This window comes from Xylocopa sonorina, chromosome 16 (genome assembly GCF_050948175.1).
Source record: "Xylocopa sonorina isolate GNS202 chromosome 16, iyXylSono1_principal, whole genome shotgun sequence".
In the NCBI taxonomy this organism is placed as follows: domain Eukaryota; kingdom Metazoa; phylum Arthropoda; class Insecta; order Hymenoptera; family Apidae; genus Xylocopa; species Xylocopa sonorina.
Window position 1 is genome coordinate 3,173,392 of NC_135208.1, and position 20,532 is coordinate 3,193,923.

Consider the following 20,532-nt stretch of genomic DNA (forward strand, 5'->3'; position numbering starts at 1 on the left):
TATAGTACAGGCTCCAGTCAATGCTTAAAAAAAAAATCATGGAAATCTGCTCGTTAACAATGGCGCAAAAAATTCCCCACTAGTATCAACTCTTCTTCTCGAACTGGTGCGTTAAAAAAATTCTCCCACAACCAAAACTGAACCAATCTAATTAAAATCGCCACGAAATCGAAGAACAGACTCCACCTAACATATAAAAAATGGTCAAAGACCTTGAAGTCATAGCAAGAACTGTTATCGCAGGCTGGCCTCGCAGCGCCTCGAATATCACTGCTTTGTTCCATCAGTGGTCTCGTTGGGCCAGTGAGAAGGCTGACCCAGCCATTCTGCGCATTCTTCGACGTAGCCGTCTGCTTCCTGGAAGCAACGATCTATTAAACACAGTTTCACAAAAACAATAACTCATTCTTGGTATCAAATCGAAATTGACCAGCGTTTTCTCTCTGTTGCAGGATGCATTGAGGAGCTGGCGAGCTACGAACCGAGATGTCAGCCGTGACCAGCCCGTACGGCCCCAGTAAGTCCCAGTATCGTCGCGAGTAACGTTGAAGTTCGAGTAAATGTTGAATAATCGCGTGTCGTGGTTGAGAAATCGAGTCAGTGGGTCAGTTAGAAGCGTCAGAGGCACTGTTTCCCTTGACCGTGGGCCTGGATCGCCTGCAGAGCCACTCGTCCGGGTCCGCGGTCCCAAATTCGCTTCATTCACGCCTCGATTCGTTTGCCACCAGCGGAGATGCTTTCTGACTCTGTCTACAACTACGCGACGACCCGTCGTGGGACCGTCGAGCAGGACAGCGGCTCGCAGTACGACAGTCAGGCCCAGAAGCCGCGCAACAAACGGAAGAACTTCAAGCCGATCAGCAGCAGGATGGTCGAGGTCTCTGACGAGTCCGAGAGGGACGACGAGGAGCTCGAGGCCATCGAGGAGAGCTCCAGCGAGGTTCTCGAGTACGAACGGAAGACCATGCTGCTGCCTGCTGACGAGAGGGCCAAACAGAGGCTCAACAACAACGAGGTCATCCCTATGGACCTCTCTGTCGCCACCAGACCGCCGTCCTCTGAGGCTGATGACGACAGTGGAGACTCGTTGAGGCATAAGTACATGCTCGAGCAACTTAGGGCGCAGAAACTTTACTCGCCTGGCACTGAAGTAAGTTTTTCTCAGGGTTTTTTGATTTTTGTGTGTGCTTGGAGGGTGGAAACGTTGATTTTGGGATTTTTGGGCTTGTTTCGGAGTTTATTTGGGGTGTTATTATAGATAGTCGTGTGAGAGAAGGTAGAACTGATTTTGGAGTCACTTTTTGCAATTTTAAATTTTGTGATCTGCAGTTGGAGCGTTGGTTTATTCAGTAAACCTTTCTAATGTGTGGTTGGAGGGTGAATACTTTGATTTTTGGGGCTGTTTCTAGGTTTATTTGAGGTTTTAAGGCTTCTTTGGGGTTTAGTGTTTGTGGTGTATAGTTTGAAGGTGGAAAGTTTAATTTTTCAGGTTGTTTCTAGGTTTATTTGGGGTGTTAAATCTTCTTTGGGGTTTAATGTTTGTGGTGTATGGTTTGAGGGTGGAAAGTTTGATTTTGGGGTTGTTGCTGGGTTTATTTGAGGTGTTACTATGGCTAGTCGTGTGAAGGAAGGTAGAACCGACTTTGGAGCCCCTTTTCGCAATTTTAAATATTGTGATTTGTTGTTGGAGCATTGGTTTATTTAGTAAACCTTTTTAATGTACAATTGGAGCATAGAAAGTTTGATGCTGAGCTTGTTTCTGGATTTATTTGGGGTGCTGCTATATCAAATCGCATGGGGGAGGCTTTAGAGACCAATTGTAAAGTAGAGAAGACTTTCTTCGTTTATTAAAACTTTCTAATTTGAGATTAGAGCATAGAAACTTTAATGCAGAGCTTTTTTCTATTTTTATTCGCGTTGTAATTGAATCAAATCACATGGTGGAAGAGTTAGAGACTTATAAAGTAAAATTGTTCCTTTGGGGTTTCTTTAGTTTGAAATGCACTTGATTTCCATAAAACCTTGTATATAGTTTAAATGCACCATATTTTATGTTCTGATTGTCCAAGTAAAGAAACCTTGTTGCTAATCTTCCTTCTACTTTTATTTATATTGCCATTAGATCAAGCCTTAGAAACTTATAAAGTAGACAAGAAGATATTGGAGTATCTTTATTCTAAAGTGCATTTGGTTTCCATAAAACCTTGTATATAGCTTAAATGGACCATATTATTTATTTTAATTGACCAAACAAGAAAACCTTAATATCAACCTTCCATCTACCTTTATTCATATTGCCACTGTATCAAACCACATGGTGGAAGCCTCAGAACTTATAAAGTAAAATTGTTTCTTTGGTGTCTCTTTAATGTGAAGTGCACTAGATTTCCATAAAACCTTGTACATAGTTTAAATGGACCATATTTCTTGCTTTAATTGTCCAACCATGGAAACCTTGATGCCAAACTTCATATTGCCCCTACATGAAACCTTAGAAACTCATAAAGTAGAAAACAAGGTATTGAAGAGTCTTTATTCTAAATTGAACTAAGTTTTGATAAAACCTTCTGCACACTTAAACGAATCATATTATTGTCCTTCTGATCGACCAGGCGCGGAGTCCAAACTCAGAGTCCTCAGAGAAAAGCGGCAGCGTAGTTCTGGACGCAGACTCAGGTCGCCTGGACGACACGCCGTTCGAGGACGACAGAGTTCAGGACGTGGACGGAGACATCGACTGCGAGGAGAAGAAACCCTTCGAGGGGATGAGGGAGTACGCTGAGTCGACGATGCAGGAGTTACTGGCGATCTACGGATTGGCCAGTGGCGAGCTGGCGGTCAGCAAGCAGCTCCCAGCGACCTTCTTAAACCCAGCCACTGGCCATCAGCCTCACGGTGAGTCTTTTTATCCTGCTCTCGATCTAAAATCGCGTAGACAGATCGATTTAAAGGCTCGCTACGTGGGCGTTACCTTCTGCAATGCCTCGACACGCTCGCGTGCGACGAAACAAGCGTCGACTGGAGGCCACGAATGGCAGCCGCGTCTTTGTTATTCGCGACGCACAGCGTCTCGAGGAGAAATCGTTGGAAACGGGCATCGAGGAACAGCTGTGGACGATTGGCTGCCGCGAAATTTGGGGCTGGCCTACGGGACGAACGATTGACAACTGCTAGTGGCTGGCACAGTCGACGCTTGGCGCGAAATCAATCGATCCTCGCGGTTCGAATTCGAGGCTGAGAGCCACTCGTTGGTTCTGACTTTGGTAAACAGAGTTTTAGAGCCGACTGTACCCAGCCTGCAACCAGAACAGAATGTGTGGCACTTACATATTGCCAGCGCATCGCGTATGCGCGCACGTGAATATGCGATGGCTCAAGATGGCCGACTTATAACTCATAAAGTCGGCTGGCGATCGATGGATGCCTTTGAGATCGCAAGGAACCGTCGTTTCCAGCGAGCGCGTGGGTCGACGGTCCCTGCGAATTCCGCTCGCTGACGAGTCAATCTTCCTCGCCTTCCGTCCTCACTGATTGGTCCATCGCCAGCCACGACTCTCCACTTCCTTAAAAAAGTTACGCAATTCTCTTTAAACTTACCTTTTCGTTTTTTTTTCAAATTGTTCGACGTCGAATCTTGGTTTCGTGAAATTCTATGAATCTTTCTCTGCGAGTGGCAATCTTGCTTGCCTTCCGTCGTCACTGATTGGTCCATCGCCAGCCACGACTCTCCACTTCCTTAAAAAAGTTACGCAATTCTCTTTAAACTTACCTTTTCGTTTTTTTTTTTCAAATTGTTCGACGTCGAATCTTGGTTTCGTGAAATTCTATGAATCTTTCTCTGCGAGTGGCAATCTTGCTTGCCTTCCGTCGTCACTGATTGGTCCATCGCCAGCCACGACTCTCCACTTCCTTAAAAAAGTTACGCAATTCTCTTTAAACTTACCTTTTCGTTTTTTTTTCAAATTGTTCGACGTCGAATCTTGGTTTCGTGAAATTCCATGAATCTTTCTCTGCGAGTGGCAATCTTGGTTGCCTTCCGTCGTCACTGATTGGTCCATCGCCAGCCACGACTCTCCACTTCCTTAAAAAAGTTACGCAATTCTCTTTAAACCTACCTTTTCGTTTTTTTTTTCAAATTGTTCGACGTCGAATCTTGGTTTCGTGAAATTCCATGAATCTTTCTCTGCGAGTGGCAATCTTGCTTGCCTTCCGTCGTTACTGATTGGTCCATCGCCAGCCACGACTCTCCACTTCCTTAAAAAAGTTACGCAATTCTCTTTAAACCTACTTTTTCGTTTTTTTTCAAATTGTTCGACGTCGAATCTTTGGTTTGTGGTTTTGTTGAGGAGAAATGGAAAATGGTGCGTGGAATTCTATGAATTTCTCGAGAGAGAGTGACTCATCGTTCTAAGTTCCTCCTCGACCCCCCCTCGATTATGTAAGCTGACCTTACGTCGATGTAAAAGGACCCTCTTCTTGGCTATTGTCGCTCGATTAAGGCTGGGAACGATCTTGGTTTCGACGCGATTTAAGTCGTTCTGGCTATTGCTGGGGAACTGACCGCGTGAAATCGGATGCGATGTGGCTCGTCTCGTCTTTGGAACCGGAAGTCATGCTTCTGTAATGTGTCACTTGGTTCTAATCTCGAATTAAAGCGAGAAGATTCAATTTTCTAATCTTGAGTTATAAAAAGTAACTTGTGATGCTAGAAATATTAATATGCGATGTGTTTCGTCTCAGGAACCGGAAATTGTGACTCCACAGTATGTCAGGAACCGGAAATCTTGCCTCCACTGTGTGTCACTTGGTTCTAATCTCGAATTAAAGCGAGAAGATTCAATTTTCGAATTTTAGATTATAAAAAGTAATTTTTGATGCTAGAAATATTAATATGCGATGTGTTTCGTCTCAGGAACCGGAAATTGTGACTTCGCAGTATGTCAGGAACCGGAAATCTTGCCTCCACTGTGTGTCACATGGTTTTAATCTCGAATTAAAGCGAGAAGATTCAATTTTCGAATTTTAGATTATAAAAAGTAATTTTTGATGCTAGAAATATTAATATGCGATGTGATTTGTCTCAGAAACCGGAAATTGTACGTCCACAGAATGTTAGGAACCGGAAATCATGCTTCTGTAATGTGTCACTTGGTTCTAATCTCGAATTAAAGCGAGAAGATTCAATTTTCTAATCTTGAGTTATAAAAAATAATTTGTGATGCTAGAAATATCAATATGCGATGTGTTTCGTCTCAGGAACCGGAAATTGTGACTCCACAGTATGTCAGGAACCGGAAATCTTGCCTCCACTGTGTGTCATTTGGTTCTAATCTCGAATTAAAGCCAGAAGTTGTTTAATTTTCGAATCTTAAATTACAGAAAGTAAATTTTGATGTTAGAAATATTAAAATGCGACTTGTGTCGTCTCGAAAACCGGAAGTCTTGCCTCCATAATGTGTCACATGGTTTCAACCTTGAATTAAAGCAAGAAAATGTTTAATTCTCGAATCTTGAGTAATAAAAAGTAAATTGTGAAGCAAGAAATATTAAACTGTGACTTGTTTCGTCTCAGAAATCAGAAATCTTGCTTCTGTAATGTGTTAAATGGTTTTAACTTCGAACTAAAGATTAATCCTTCGAGAAGCTTTAGTTTCGAAATTTTTGATTGTCGAAAGAGAATTGGCGATTTTAATGAAATTAAAAGAAGACTGGCCAACGCGAAGCTTCAGTTTTGAAATTTTTGAATTGTAGAAAGAGAATTGGCGATTTTAATGGAATTAAAAGTAGACTGGCCAACGCGAAGCTTCAGTTTTGAAATTTTTGATTGTAGAAAGAGAATTGGCGATTTTAATGAAATTAAAAGAAGACTGGCCAACGCGAAGCTTCGAAGTTTTGAAATTTTTGATTGTAGAAAGAGAATTGGCGATTTTAATGATATTAAAAGGTGGAATAAGAGGACTGGCCAGCGCGAACGAACGATTTTTATTCAAGTCAGTCTCAACAGGTGTCCAAAATGGCCCCCACCCGTGGCGGATATCATTTTCAGCCGAGTAGAACGTCCGAAGAAAGAATCGCGTTATCAGTTAATGAATCTCTTCTCCACCCCGTCGAAAAGAGCCAGCCTGCCCCCTCCATCGCCCCTCGTGGCCCTCGACAATAGCGGGGACCGATGAATTTTGAAAAGAGGCGAAATAAAAAATGATCCTCTCGGACGAGCAGCCTGCGCACTCGTCTCTCTCATTCCAAACGGATGCCTCGAGCTTGTCCAGCCCTCTCTTTTCATCCTTCCCGCCTTTTATCCGGCTGGGATGATTAATGGGTTCACGTGGAGGCATCGTTGGTCCACCACCGCCTCTCTCGGCTTTTCTGCTTTCCATCCTCCAGGATTACCACCCCCTCTCTCTCTTCTTGAGACACTCTCGAACTCGAGACACCCTCCGATATTGCTCCACTGTCTTCTGCATTCCCTCAAATTAACTTCGAAATATATTTTTTATATTCTTTCTGAGGAAATTCTTATTTTTTAACGTGAGATTTGTCTCTCTTCTCTCACTCTAACGCGACTCACCCTCGAATATTGCTCCACTGTTCTCTGCATTCCCCTAAATTGACTCTGAAATGAATTTTGTATTTTTCTTCAGAGCAAATTCTTATTTTTTAATGTGAATATTGCTTTACTGCCTTCTTTATTCCTCCAAATTGGCTCTGAAATATATTTTCTATTTTTTTTCAGAGGAAATTCTTATTTTTTAATGTGAAGTTTGTCTCGATTATTTGTTAGTCTCTCTTTTTTTCACTCTCGAGACACTGTAACTCGATTCACCCTCGATTATTGCTCCACTGTCTTCTGCATTCCTCCAAATTAACTTCAAAACGTATTTTATATTTTTTTTCAGAAGAAATTCTTATTTTTTAATGTGAGATTGGTCTCGATTAGTTATTAGTCTCTCTTCTTTTACTCTAACGCGATTCACCCTCGAATATTGCTCCACTGTTTTCAGTATTCCTCTAAATTGACTCTGAAATGTATTTCGCATTTTTTTTCAGAAGAAATTCTTATTTTTCACTGTGAGATTCGTCTCGATTGTTTGTTAGTCTCTCTGGAGACACTCTGACTCGATTCACCCTCGAATATTGTGCTCCACTGTCTTCTTTATTCCCCCAAATTGGCTTCAAAAAGTGTTTTCTATATTTTATTTTCGTTCGTCACTGTGAGATCGGTTTCGATTGGTCGTTGGACGGTTTTTAAGGTGAAGCAAGAATGGTTGGCGCATTCCATCGCTTGGACAGAGGCGACGTCAGGGTTCATAGAAAAGGCTGGACGCCTCTGTGAAGAGGCTGAAGAGACAGCCTCGTTCTCAAGGCGATTCAGCGGCGACACGCGGTTTTCTGCGAGCGCCGCTTTTACATGATAAATTATGCGCGATCTTTTCGCAAGTATCAATCCGAGAGATACAACGCGGCGAGCAAGAGTCGGCTTTTGTTCCTCTGCGAGGCTCGCGTGGGTGGCGACGCTGGCGGGGACCGAAGAGACGCTTCGCGTTGAGGATTCCCTCGATTTCTGTCGACTATTAATGAAAACACTCGTCCTTTTAATTGGTTTCTGAATTTAACAGCAGAATTCACTGAGAATTCCGCCTTTTCTTCGCATTTTTTTACTCTCACTCTCGTTTTATTGCTTCTTCTCCGCTCTTAAGTCGAGTTTAGGATCCCTGGCACGTCGCCATTTAATTCTTCCATCGTCACGCGGATGCAACTCACCGAGCAACGCAATTAATAACAGTTGTTCTGTCGTTTTGTTGCACTCTTGCATTTAAGAAATTCTAGCGCTAATAAAACTGACGCGAGATTATTGAAATCGCTAAAAGATCATAGTATGGACTCTAATCAATGCATAAAAAAATATAATGGAAATTTGCTTATTCAAAATGGCGTGGAAATAAGGATTCAAAGCTTTTGTAGTCTTCTTCTTGATCTTATGCATTACAAAAATTATAGCGTTAACAATACTAAAGCTAGTTAATTAAAATTGCTGAAAGATCATAGTACAGACTCTAATCAATGCATGAAAAATAAATAATGGAAGTCTGTTTATTCAAAATGGCGTGGATGTAGGGTTCGAAGATTAAGTAGTCTTTTTCCTGAATTGACGCTTTAAAAAAATTGTAGCATTAACAAAACTGAAGCAAGATAATTAAAATTGCCAAATAATCATAGTACAAACTCTAATCAATGCATAGAAAAAAAATCATGGAGATCTGCTCATTAACAATGGCGTGGAAAATTCATTAGTAGAATTCGAAGCTTTTCTAGTCTTCTTCTTGCACTCACGCATTAAAAAAATTATAGCACTAACAAAACTGAAGCGAGACAATTGAAATCGCTGAAAGTTCATAGTACGGACTCCAACCAATGCATAAAAAAAGAATAATGAAAATCTGTCGATTAACAATGGGCGCAAAAAATTCTCCAGTGTTCCATACTCTTCTTCTTGACCTTACGCATTAAAAAAATGATCCCACTACTAAAACTAATATTTGTTGTGAGAATTGGCAGCGTTAAAAATCGAATTACTGTCTGTTAAATCAAAGATGGTGGTCGCAGAGATTTTATTTGAGAGGAATCGTCTCGAGTTCGCGAGGGGGGCCCAGTTTTAATAATGCTGGCAGCGGCGTTCCACGATTTTTCTTTGTCAAACGCTGCTCAGATAAGGGTTAACGTATTTCAGCCTCTGCTGCTGGGTTTTTTTTCTTCCTCTGGCCTCTCACAATAAACGCGCGGCGGAGATTCAACAGGTCGCCGATCCCAAAGGGCTCCCGACACCTCCTGTCATCCGGACCCGGGCCCTTTTGTCTCCCAACGGAGCAGCTCCGATTTCGATCTTGCGACAGACCTTACTCTCTCTCTACCTTCGTACAGACCATGCTCAATACCTCTAACGTGCTCGAGTGGCCTACACGAGGGACATAAAAGCGTCGAAACCCCGTGCGATACCCCTTTTCTCGACCAACTACGAAACTGAGGGATCGAGGCGAGGACGATTTCATTTGTGGATTTTTCACGCCATTGTTCATCGACAGATTTTCGCTGTTTTTTTTTTATACGTTGGGTGGAGTCTGTTCTTCGGTTTCGTAGCAATTTTAATTGTATCGGTCTAGTTTTATTAGTGTAATAATTTTTTCAATGCGCGAGGTCGAGAAGAAGACTATGGAGTACTAGAGAATTTTTTGCGCCATTGTTAATCGACTGATTTTTACAATTTTTTTTTTATATGTTAGCTGGAGTCTGTTCTTTGATTTTGTGGCAATTTTAATTGTATTGATGTAGTTTTAATAGTGTAAGAATTTTTTTAATGCGGAAGTTCAGTAACGAGACTGTGAAAGCTTGGAGCTCTACTCGCGGATTTTTTACGCCATTGTTAATCGATAGATTTTTGCAATTTTTTTTTTTGTGCGTTCAGTGGAGTCTGTTCTTTGGTTTCGTGGCAATTTTAATTATATTTGCGCGATACCTTTTTTCTGGTTCAACTATGAAACTGAGGGGACTGAAACGAGGACGATTTCATTTGTGGATTTTCGTAGCGTTGGCTGCACTTGTCTGACGATAATTACCATTAGAAACTCTCGAAAAATCGTCACAAAATCTCTCTGAGCGTCATCTTTGATTTAGCAGACAATAATTCGAATTTTAACGCTGGCAATTTTCACAAAAATTTTCTAAAGAAGAGAGTATTTCTATACTTGGGTGCTGTAGCGTTGGCTGCACTTCTCTGACGATAATTACCATTAGAAACCTTCGAAAAATCGTTTCTCGAATTTTAACGCTGACAATTTTTACTATTGTGACTTAAAAACGCCAGAAAAGAGAATATTTCTATACTTGGGTGCTGCAGCGTTGGGTGCTCATTTCTGACGACAATAACCACGCGAAACTCTCGAAAAATGTTTCGAAAACCGTTCAATCGTCATGAAATCTAAAAAGAAATCTCCTAAAATCTTAAAAACGCCAGAAAAGACAATATTTCTGAACTTGGGTGCTGTAGCGTTGGGTGCTCAAGTTTGGCGACAATAGCCACGCGAAACTCTCGAAAAATGTTTCCAGAACCATTGAATTCGTCGAGCAGGATTAAATGGCCGCTGGTCTGGTTGGAATATCGCGATAAGTGGGATCTAACAGCAGTTGGGTGAAAAACGAAGGGATCCACGTCGACTGGAATCGCGGCTACGTTTTATGGAAGCTTTTATGAAAGCCGTTACGAGCGACTGCGAGGAACTAGGGCTGCTTCTGTTGAACACGTGAGGCCTCCTTCTCTCTCTCTCTCTCTCTCTCGTCTCTCTCTCGACTTCGTTCGTACGCTAATGGAAAGATCGAAACGAATTCAGTAACCCGTCGCAGGAGGATTCGCTCGCGACTGTCGCTGATGTCCGCTTCCGGGTCAATTGGATCTCCTTTTTTTCTCTTTCTCTCTTTCTCTCTGTCTCTCTTTCTGGTCGTCAATTAAGCTCTGAGTCAGACCACGGCACATCCGAGGATTATTGACGTTCGTACGGCCCTCGTCGAATGGCTTATTTACACGTGTCTCGAGAATTATTTTTCACGTTCCAGGAAATTATCGACGTGGTTTAATGGCCACGTCGTCGTTCAGCTCTCTTTTTTCTATTTTGGAGACGAATTTTTCTGTCGACGTTGATATTTGGTTTTTGTGTTGCGAGAGAGAGTGTTTTGTTTCTTCTGAAAAATTAAAGTTTTATTAAAAAACGAGTTTTAATGGCTCTGTGGTCTTTCAGTTCTTTTTTTTCTATTTCACAGTTTCTTCTGAAAAATTAAATTTTTATTAAAAAACGAGTTTTAATGGCTACATGGTAGTTCAGTTCTTTTTTTTCTATTTCAGAGTGTTTAGTTTCTTCTGAAAAATTAAATTTTTATATAAAAGATAGCTAACTGTAGTTAATAATTTTGATAAATCAGAATTTTTCAGAAGAAATTAAATGAAATTATAGGAGAAATAAAAAGAGTGTAATTAATTGCTCTGAATTTTGCTTATAATTTTCAGAGTCCACAGAATACTAAGTATAAAAAATAGTTTTACTAAACTACAGTTAGCTATCTTTTTTATAAAAATTTAATTCTTCAGAAAAAACTAAATAGTCTCCCTCATAATACTAAAAGATAGTTAATTATCTTTTTTTAATTTTAGTATTATGAGAGTTGTAAGTAAGAGTGAGAGTAATTAGTTGGACTCTGATGGACTTAGTTTCTTCTGAATTTAATTTGAAAAATTGTGATCCTTGAATGAAGAAGAATTAAAAGATAGCAAACTAGTTTTATTTTATTTTTAGTATTTTGTGGATGCTAATAGCTGTGAGCAATATTGTAAAGTAATTAGTTAAACTCTGATGAATTTATTTTCTTCTAAATTCAATCTGAAGATTTGTGATTCTTGAATGAAGAAAATTTCTAAGATAGCAAACTATTATTTTTATTTTTAGTATTCTGTGGATGCTAATAGCTGTGAGCAATATTGAAAGTAATTAGTTAGATTCTGATGGATTTAATTTCTTCTGAATTGAATCTGAAAAATTGTGATTCTTGAATGAACAAAAATTCAGACTAAAAAATAGCAAACAATATTAAAAATTGCCAATATATCTTCCAGAAAAACTTACAAAAAAATAATTCTATCAACTTTACTTTAGTTTTAGCTCAAATTCTCTTAATGAACCAGAAGAAACATTAAAAAATCTTCAATGAACGACAGAATAGAATAAAAACAAGCAATTATCAGCACTCATAGGCAACGTGCAAAGGCTGAAAAGTACCAAAATCGCTGAGTACGCAGAAAAACAGAGGCGTGCATCGTTTTTTCGACGAAATTAACACCATCAGTGCCGCGAACGAGCGTTTCGTAGCGAAAGATGGAAACGTGTGGCCCTGTTTTTCGCTCCCCACGTTCATCCACGCCAGTCCCCAGTTTTTCTTCGGCTCCCTCGCGCACGCATCTTGTTTATTTTGCCCGTCAGCGGTGGCTGACACTCGGACAGTCGTTTTAAATTTAGAATTCAATGGGATTCTTTTAACGGGGCGCACTTTGCTGCCATAACGGAACCCAGAGCGGATTTATTTGTTCAATTCCGGCGCGTCGAACTCTCCTACGCGGGTGTCGCCCTCGCGAGACGTTCTAAATATTTTTATTTCCTTCTGTGATTCACTTTTTCTCGCTCCATTACATTTTTTTTTTCGTATTGAACGCTGGCACGATTTTTTATTTTAATCATAGAAGCCATGAAATGTATTTTAATTTGGGCTTTCGAGGCTTTTGTGGCTCTTTTATTGATCAATCTTTTTTTGAAAATTTTAGAAATATTTTTATTTCCATCAGTGATTTATTTTTTCTCTTGATATTCGATTTTTTTTGTACAGAATGCTGGCACGATTTTTTATTTTAATCGTAGAAGCCGTGAAATGTATTTTAATTTAGGCTTTCGAGGCTTTTGTGGCTCTTTTATTGATCAATCTTTTTTTGTAAATTTTAGAAATATCTTCATTTCCATCAGTGATTTATTTTTTCTCTTGATATTCGATTTTTTTTGTACAGAATGGTGGCAAGATTTTTTATAGTAATCGTGGAGGCTGTGAAATGTATTTTAATTTGGTTCTTTGGAGCTTTTGTGGCTCTTTTGCTGGTTTATCTTTTTTTGAAAATTTTAGAATGCAAAGAAACAGGATTCTGAATTGAGTTATGGTTTATCAGAGATCAGCTGATCAATTTTAGATGAAACTGGAAATTAATTCAGAACGTTTGGAAGCCTCAAACTATACTTTAACATATTTACTTGTCTTCTGTGCTCTTTTTTTTATTGTTCAATCTCTTTTGCAAATTCTAGAATGCAAAGTGTTCTATTTGAAGCAAAGAAACACAATTTGAAATTAAGGTTCCTGTTCACCAGAGATCAGCTGATTACTTGGAGAACCGTCTTCTCACAGAGATCTCAAACTATACTTTAATATAATTACTCTCAACTATTTTTCTATGTTTCCTTTATTGTAGAATCTATTTTGCAAATTTTAGAACTCAAAGTGTTCCATTTGGAGCAAAGAAACCCAATTGCAAATTAAGTTTTAGTTCAGCTGATAAATATCAAATAAAATTGAAAATTAATTAAGAACATTTCAAACAGCTGAGTGCTTATAGAGTCATCTGCTCAAGGAATGCTCAAAGCTGTAAAATATCTACTCTCAACTGGTCTTCTGTGCTTCTTTCACTCTTCAATGCCTCTCAGAAATTGTAGAACACAATTACGAATCAAAATTAATATCAGATGAATGTCGAACGAAATTGCAAATTAATTGCGAGAGTATCGAACAGCTGAGCACACTGAGAAGCTAGAGTTTTCGATTGTAGATCGTATCGATCCTTCTCCCCCGCTTTTCCACGTCCGTTCTGAACGCTCGCAGTAAATCAACGAGACAGCGTTCTCCAGATCCGCCATCGATCGACTCGAGATACGACTCTTACCAGGTTTCCGCGTGAACCACGTTCCTCCATCGTTCTCCACGGACAGCTCGCGATTCTTATCGACGATCGCACGTTCTTGATTACGTTATCAAAGGTTTCAACGAAAGCCAGAGGAAGCAAAACTGTGCTGTCGATCTCGTCTCTGCTTATCGACGCCCAAACAGAGAATGTACCTTTTTTATTTCCATATTTGATGGAAGAACATTCTCTGTAATTAGTGGAGGCCTCATTGCTTTCGTTCTAAGAACAATCTTCAATTTTTTGAGCACAAAATTAAGAATAAAATTTGTAAAATGGAAATAGAAAATTGGATAATATTTTTAAGTTCCATAAAAGGAATTTTATTTCTATATTCAATGGAAAAACCTTATTTCTAATTAATGAAGGCTTCGTTACTCTAATTTTGAAAAAGGAATTTTCAATTTTCTGGCCGCAAAATTAACAATGAAATTTGTAGAATGGAGATAGAAAATTGAATAACATTTTTAAGTTCCATAGAAGGAATTTCATTTTCATATTTAATGGAGAAACTCTGTCTCTCTCTAATTAATGGAGGCTTCAGTACTCTCATTCTAAAAAGAATAATCCTCAATTTTCTGAGCACAAAATTAAAAATAAAATTTGTAGAATGGAAACAGAAGATTGAATAATATTTTCAAGTTCCATAGAAGGAATTTTATTTTCATATTTAATGGAAAAATCATCTCTCTAATTAATGGAGGCTTCGTTACTCTCATTCTTAAGAAAGATCTTCAATTTTCTGAGTATAAAACAGATAAAAAAATTTGCAGAACGTATACAAGGAATTGAGTAATATTTCTGAGTACCAAAGAAGAAACGAGCACGTTCGACGGTTCCCTGTCCAGTGCGCCAGTATCGAGAAGGGGTCCTCGTTATCCCTGAGGCGATATTTCGGGTCAACGCGCCCTGGTAACGTCATAGAGAAGCCTTTGCCCCGCGTCCATTAGCGTTTCCACGGAGGGTCGATTAATTTTTCAAACAATCCGAGCGCGTAGAGGGGCCCATCGATTCGTGGCCAGAGATAGCGTAGTCGAGAAAGGTGGAGGCAGAGGGCCCATTAGGCCCCGCGGCGCGGAGGCCCCTGCTGGCCCTTGTCAGTCTCCGAAAACCAGAAAGTCAGCTTGTCAAATTAATCACGGATGACCAATCCATCAGCGGGCATTCCTAGCCGAAGAGGATCCGCTCGCTTGGGCCTGGAGGACAACGACAGCGGCCAGGATCTCTCTCTTCTGCCCCCTCCCCCTCTTTCACCCTCGCGAGGGCCTCGCAGCCTTCCTCCACCCACTTTCGAAGCTCTTTTTTCTCCGGTTTTCGCCTTCCACAGAGTCCTTTTGATAGATAATGTTTTATGCTGGCTGAGAGATGCTTCTGGATGAGCGATGGTTAACGTTCTGATGGGGCCTTATGCCCTGGACGCGGACAGAGTTGGTTCCTCTGTGAGGGAATTTGGAATTTTTCGTGAAAGGCTCGTGATTCGGGGAGACGCAGTGGGAATTGAAGGGATTTAATTTGTTTGAGGGCTGATTGAGTCACTTTTGGGGTAGAAAATGTAGAGTAAATTAGTGGAGAATTTTTTAGAGGCTTTATTGATCAATTTAAAAGTCATTTTGTAAATTTTGAGTAATATAGAAATTAATAGAAAATTATAAATCTGAGGTAAAAGACCAATAAAGGGTAGAAAGTGAATTTTAATTTAGAAATTCACTTTGGGGGTGGAAGAAATATAGTAAATTAATGGAGAATTAATTATAGTAAATTAATGGAGAATTAAATATAGTAAATTAGTGGAGAATTTTCTAGAGACTTTATTGATGAAGTTAAAAGCAATTTTTTAAATTTTGAGTAATATAGAAATTAGTAGAAAATTAGAAATGTGAGGTAGAAGACAAATAGAGAGTAGAAAACAAATTTTAATTTAGAAAATCACTCTGGAGGTGAAAAGAACATAGTAAACTAGTGGATAATTTTGTAGAGACTTCATTAATCAAATTAAAAGCCATTTTTCAAATTTTGAGTAATGTAAAAATTAGTAGAAAATAATAAATATGAAGTAGAAGACTAATAGAAGGTTCTAAGAGGGTAGAAAATAAATTTTAATTTAAGAATTCACTAGTAAGCTAGTGAACAATTTTGTAAATCTTCTATTGATCAAATTAAAAGCAATTTTTAAAATTTTGAATAATATAAAAATTACTAGAAAATAATTAATGTGAGATAAAAGACTAATAAAGGGTAGAAGTATAGAAAACAAATTGTAATTTAGAAATTCACTAGCAAATTAATGAAGAATTTTATAGAAACTTCACTGATGAAGTTAAAAATGATTGTCTTGATTCTGAATAATACAAAAATTAGTAAAAAATGATTAATAGAGGGTAGAAAGGGTAGAAAACAAATTGTAATATCGAAAAGGAGTAACCTAAACCCTCTGCCCTCGTATTTACTCAGCGAACGAAGTACGAAAGAATAATCAGAAGACAGAAAATGGCACTCGTCGCGGCGATTTAAATATAATCGGTGATCCCATTGTTTCCGTTCGATTCTGAGACGCGTGACGCGGTAATTTGCCAATTGCCAGTGATGAATAGTTGGCAAATGTCTCGAGGAGATTTTGTGCAATCGCCAAGTAAAAGAAAAACGAAAGAAAAACGATCTCACGACGATTGCGTGGCACCCTTTAGAGAATCGCGAGTCTGATGGGTCCACAGCTTTCAACGGGGACTGTACGAAACGACGACCATGTGTTTTCGACTCGACCAAGACGCTTCTCCCACGCGAATGATCACTTTTTGTTTTTCCTCTCGTCAGTTCGTGAGATTTCCCAGGAAAAGTAATTCTTGATGGGGTTCGTTCGTTTTCATTTTCCACTGTCGCTCGAAAATTAATCTGGCGTTCATTCATTCACGTAGAAACTCAATTGGGACCTTTTCGAGGCTGTAGAAAAATTTATTGAGTCAGAATAAATAAGTTTGAGAGTTAGAAATTAATTTAGAACGCAGAAGGGACTTTCTTGAGTTTGTAAAAAATTAATTGGCTCAGAGTAAATAAGTCTAAGGGTTGAAAATTAAGTCAGAACAGAATTGGGACCTTTTCGAGGTTTTTAAAAATTTATTGGGTCAGAATAAATAAGTTTCAGAGTTAGAAATTAATTTAGAACACAATTGAGACCTTCTTGAGTCTGTAAAAAATTAATTGGGTCAGAATAAGTAAGTCTAAAAATTAGAAATTAAATCAGAACAGAATTGGGAGCTTTTTAAGTCTAAAATTAAATTCATTGGGTCAGAATAAATAGGGGTAAGAGTTAGAAATTAATTTAGAACACAATTGAGACCTTCTTGAGTATGTAAAAAAATTCATTAGGTCAGAATAAATAGTGGTAAGTGTTAGAAATTAATTTAGAACACAATTGAGACCTTCTTGAGTCTGTAAAAAAATTAATTCAGTCAGAAGAAATAGAAATACAATTAAAAATGTGCAACTAACAACTAAGTTTGCAACTCTTATTAAAATTTTTTTTTTCTAACATTGCAGGGTAGTTTTCGAGAGTATTTCTATCAGACAATCTCCTCTTAATTACCGTAAAAATTGCTTGATTGAATTAATTTAAAAAATAGCGTTCGATCGCGCAAGACCCTCGACCCTCTTTTTTTAGGCTCGCGATTTATTTTCGAAATAGCTCGCGACTGATGCGTTCACCGATCTATTCTGACATCGACAGCCAATTAATTGGGCAGATTTTTCCAGATCAAAAATAGAACGCGTCGCGGCGTTTCGATTCTTCCGTTCGCGACCGCCACTTCCGGGTATTCCGCGCGTTCGCAGCGCAAGAATAGTCGGTTCGCGTGATCGCGTGCCCCTCTTTTTTTACGCGCGCGTTTTCGCGCGTGCGAGATTCGAAAATGCTCGCGAAATCACGCGAAAGGGGCTCGAATCGCGCAGAGGGCGCGTTTAATCGATTCCACGCTCTCGAGAGCTAATTATATCGTGTCAATCGTTCGTCTCTAATTTACCCGCTCCACCTTCTTTCTGGCAACTGAGCGGAACACCAATTATAGAGCCTCGAATTGTTCGCTTGATGCACGTTACACGCTCGTCTTATTAATAAACAGAACGGAAGTCGAAGTCTCAAGCTCTCTAGAATTAAAAAAAAGCGTTTATTAAAAAATTAAGAAATCGAGAAATTAAATTTGGTGATTGTATGATGGAAATTTCTGATTAGAAATTTAGAAAAGAAAATTGAAGAACCAAGACTTTATTAAGAAATTAAATATGGTGATTGTATGATGGAAATTTCAATCAGAATTTATTTCTCGATGAGTAGAGTTCAGCTCTCTAAAATTAAAAAAAATTGAAGGACCAAGAGTTTATTAAGAACTTAAGAAATTAAATTTGGTGATTGTACGATGAAAATTTCGATCACAATTTATTTCTTGATGAGTAGTAGACTTAAACTCCCTAAAATTAAAAAAAAAATTGAAGAACTAAGAGTTTATTAAGAAATTAAATTTGGTGATTGTAGGATGGAAATTTCGATCAGAAATTAAAATTTGAAGGATCAAACCTTTATTAAGAAATTAAATAAAATTAAATTTGTTGATTGTGCGATGCAAATTTCACTCAGAATTTATTTCTCAATGAGTGGAGTCAAAAAAAAAAAATAAAATTCTCGATCGTGCGATGGAAATTTCTTTCTCAATGGTAGAATCTGAGAACTAAGAACTTAATAAGTCAAAAAAAAAAATAAAATTGTCGATCGTGCGATGGAAATTTCGATCAGAATTTTTTTTTCGATGAGTAGAGTCAAACTCGAGGAATTAAGAAATGAAAAAAAAAAAAATTCTCGATCGTACGATGGAAATTTCTTTCTCGATGATAGAATATGAGAACTAAGAGCTTAAGAAGTTAAAAAAAAGCGAAAATAGTCGATCGTGCGATGGAAATTTCGATGAAAATTTATTTTTCGAGGAATAGAATGAAACTCGAGAACTTAAGAAACGAGAAAAAGCTAAAATAATCGATCGTACAATGGAAATTCCGTTCTGGATGGTAAAATATGAGATCTGAGAATGGCACGTTGGCCAAATAAAGGGTTAAGGGCGATGGTAGAGAGTCGCGAGGCACGATGGGAAGGGAAAATAGCCGCGAAAACCAGTTTGTCCAAACCTAATACGGTGCAACCGTGCTCTTCGACGATCTTAATGAACTTCTCTCTTTCCGAGTCCTCCTCGCGCTAATCTTCTCTCTTTGAGAACCGTCCACCCTTTTCTACGAATCGATGGCTGCGGCCAATTACAGCGATCTGGAGCGAGGCTTCGCGCGTTTACAACGGAACAGATCCCAGGGTTTCCTCTTAATTACTCATTTCCTTCAGTGTGGATGTCGAATGTTTGAATCAACTTATTTTCTTAGAAATTTCAATCAGAATTGCAGAATTTTGGATTTGGAGGGTTTTAATGTCGATTTGGATGGTATTTTGCTAGGAATTTTAATTAGAATCTCAGAATTTTGGATTTGGAGGGTTTTAATATCGATTTGCCTGGTATTTTGCTAGGAATTTTAATTAGAATCTCAGAATTTTGGATTTGGAGGGTTTTAATATCGATTTGGATGGTATTTTGCTAGGAATTTTAATTAGAATTTTAGAATTTTGGATTTGGAGGGTTTTAATGTTGATTTGGATGGTATTTTGCTAGGAATTTTAATTAGAATTTCAGAATTTTAGATTTGGAGGGTTTTAATATCGATTTGGATGGTATTTTGTTGGAAATTTTAATCAGAATTTCAGAATTTTGAATTTGGAGGGTTGTAATATCGATTTGGATGGTATTTTGCTAGGAATTTTAATTAGAATTTCTGAATTTTGGATTTGGAGGGTTTTAATATCGATTTTGTTCAGTTCTGTGGAATTTTATTGGATAGTTTGCTAGGAATTTTAATTAGAATTTCAGAATTTTGGATTTGGAGGGTTTTAATGTCGATTTGGGTGGTATTTTGCTGGAAATTTGAATCAGAATTTCAGAATTTTGGATTTGTAGGGTTTTAATATAGATTTGGATGATATTTTACTGTTATTAGGTATTTAAAATTGCAAAGATTGATCTTGCTTGAATATTTTGCTAGAAATTTCAATCAGAATTTTAGAATAATTTTGCTAGAAATTTGAATCAGAGTTTTACAATAATTTTTCTAGAAATTTGAATCAGAGTTTTACAATAATTTTGCTAGAAATTTGAATCAGAATTTTAAACCAATTTTGCTAGAAATTTGGATCAGAATTTTAGACTAATTTTGCTAGAAATTTGAATCAGAATTTTAGACCAATTTTGCTAGAAATTTGGATCAGTATTTCAGAATAATTTAGCTAGAAATGTGAATCAGAGTTTTACAATAATTTTGGTAGAAATTTGAATCAGAATTTTAGAATAATTTTGCTAGAAATTTGAATCAGAATTTTTAACCAATTTTGCTAGAAATTTGGATCAGAGTTTTACAATAATTTTGCTACAAATTTGAATCAGTATTTCAGAATAATTCTGCTAGAAATTTGAATCAGTATTTCAGAATAATTTAGCTAGAAATGTGAATCAGAATTTTAACCCTGTGCACAATATTTCGCTGGCAACTCGAGCAGCTGTATTTACGCTGAACTTCTTGAAATTTCGTTATCTCCAGTCGACAGATGCGAAGTATTGGTTCGCGAATAGGTCTCTCAGGCTGTTTACGTTTTCTTCAGTTGCGAAGTGACTTTGTGACGTAAAATTCCTCGACGACTTTGGTCCTGAAATTTAATGCGACGTGTTTGGAGCGTCAGTGCAGCCTCGACGGTCGTAGCGAGCACATTCGTCGCGAAATTTTAACGCGAGTTTCATTTTCAATTGATCGTAATTGAATTTGTGGTAGAGCAAGTGTGAATAGTAGCAGCGATGACAATTTGTGGCAAGTGCGAGAGCAAGTGTAAACGGAAATATGACGTGTTGTGTGTGAGAAATGGAAAA

General features: G+C 38.2%; 1 protein-coding gene across 1 annotated transcript in view; it reads left to right on the forward strand.

Annotated features, from left to right (window-relative positions):
- The first annotated feature begins 486 nt into the window (after positions 1–486).
- Positions 487–20,532, forward strand: part of LOC143431069 (zinc finger protein castor homolog 1) — an 83,367-nt gene continuing 63,321 nt past the window's right edge. Inside the window, exons 1-3 of the mRNA XM_076907575.1 lie at positions 487–517; positions 729–1,150; positions 2,613–2,895. Of these exons, the coding sequence (XP_076763690.1) occupies positions 487–517; positions 729–1,150; positions 2,613–2,895 (736 nt within the window). The remainder of the gene's footprint in view (positions 518–728; positions 1,151–2,612; positions 2,896–20,532) is intronic.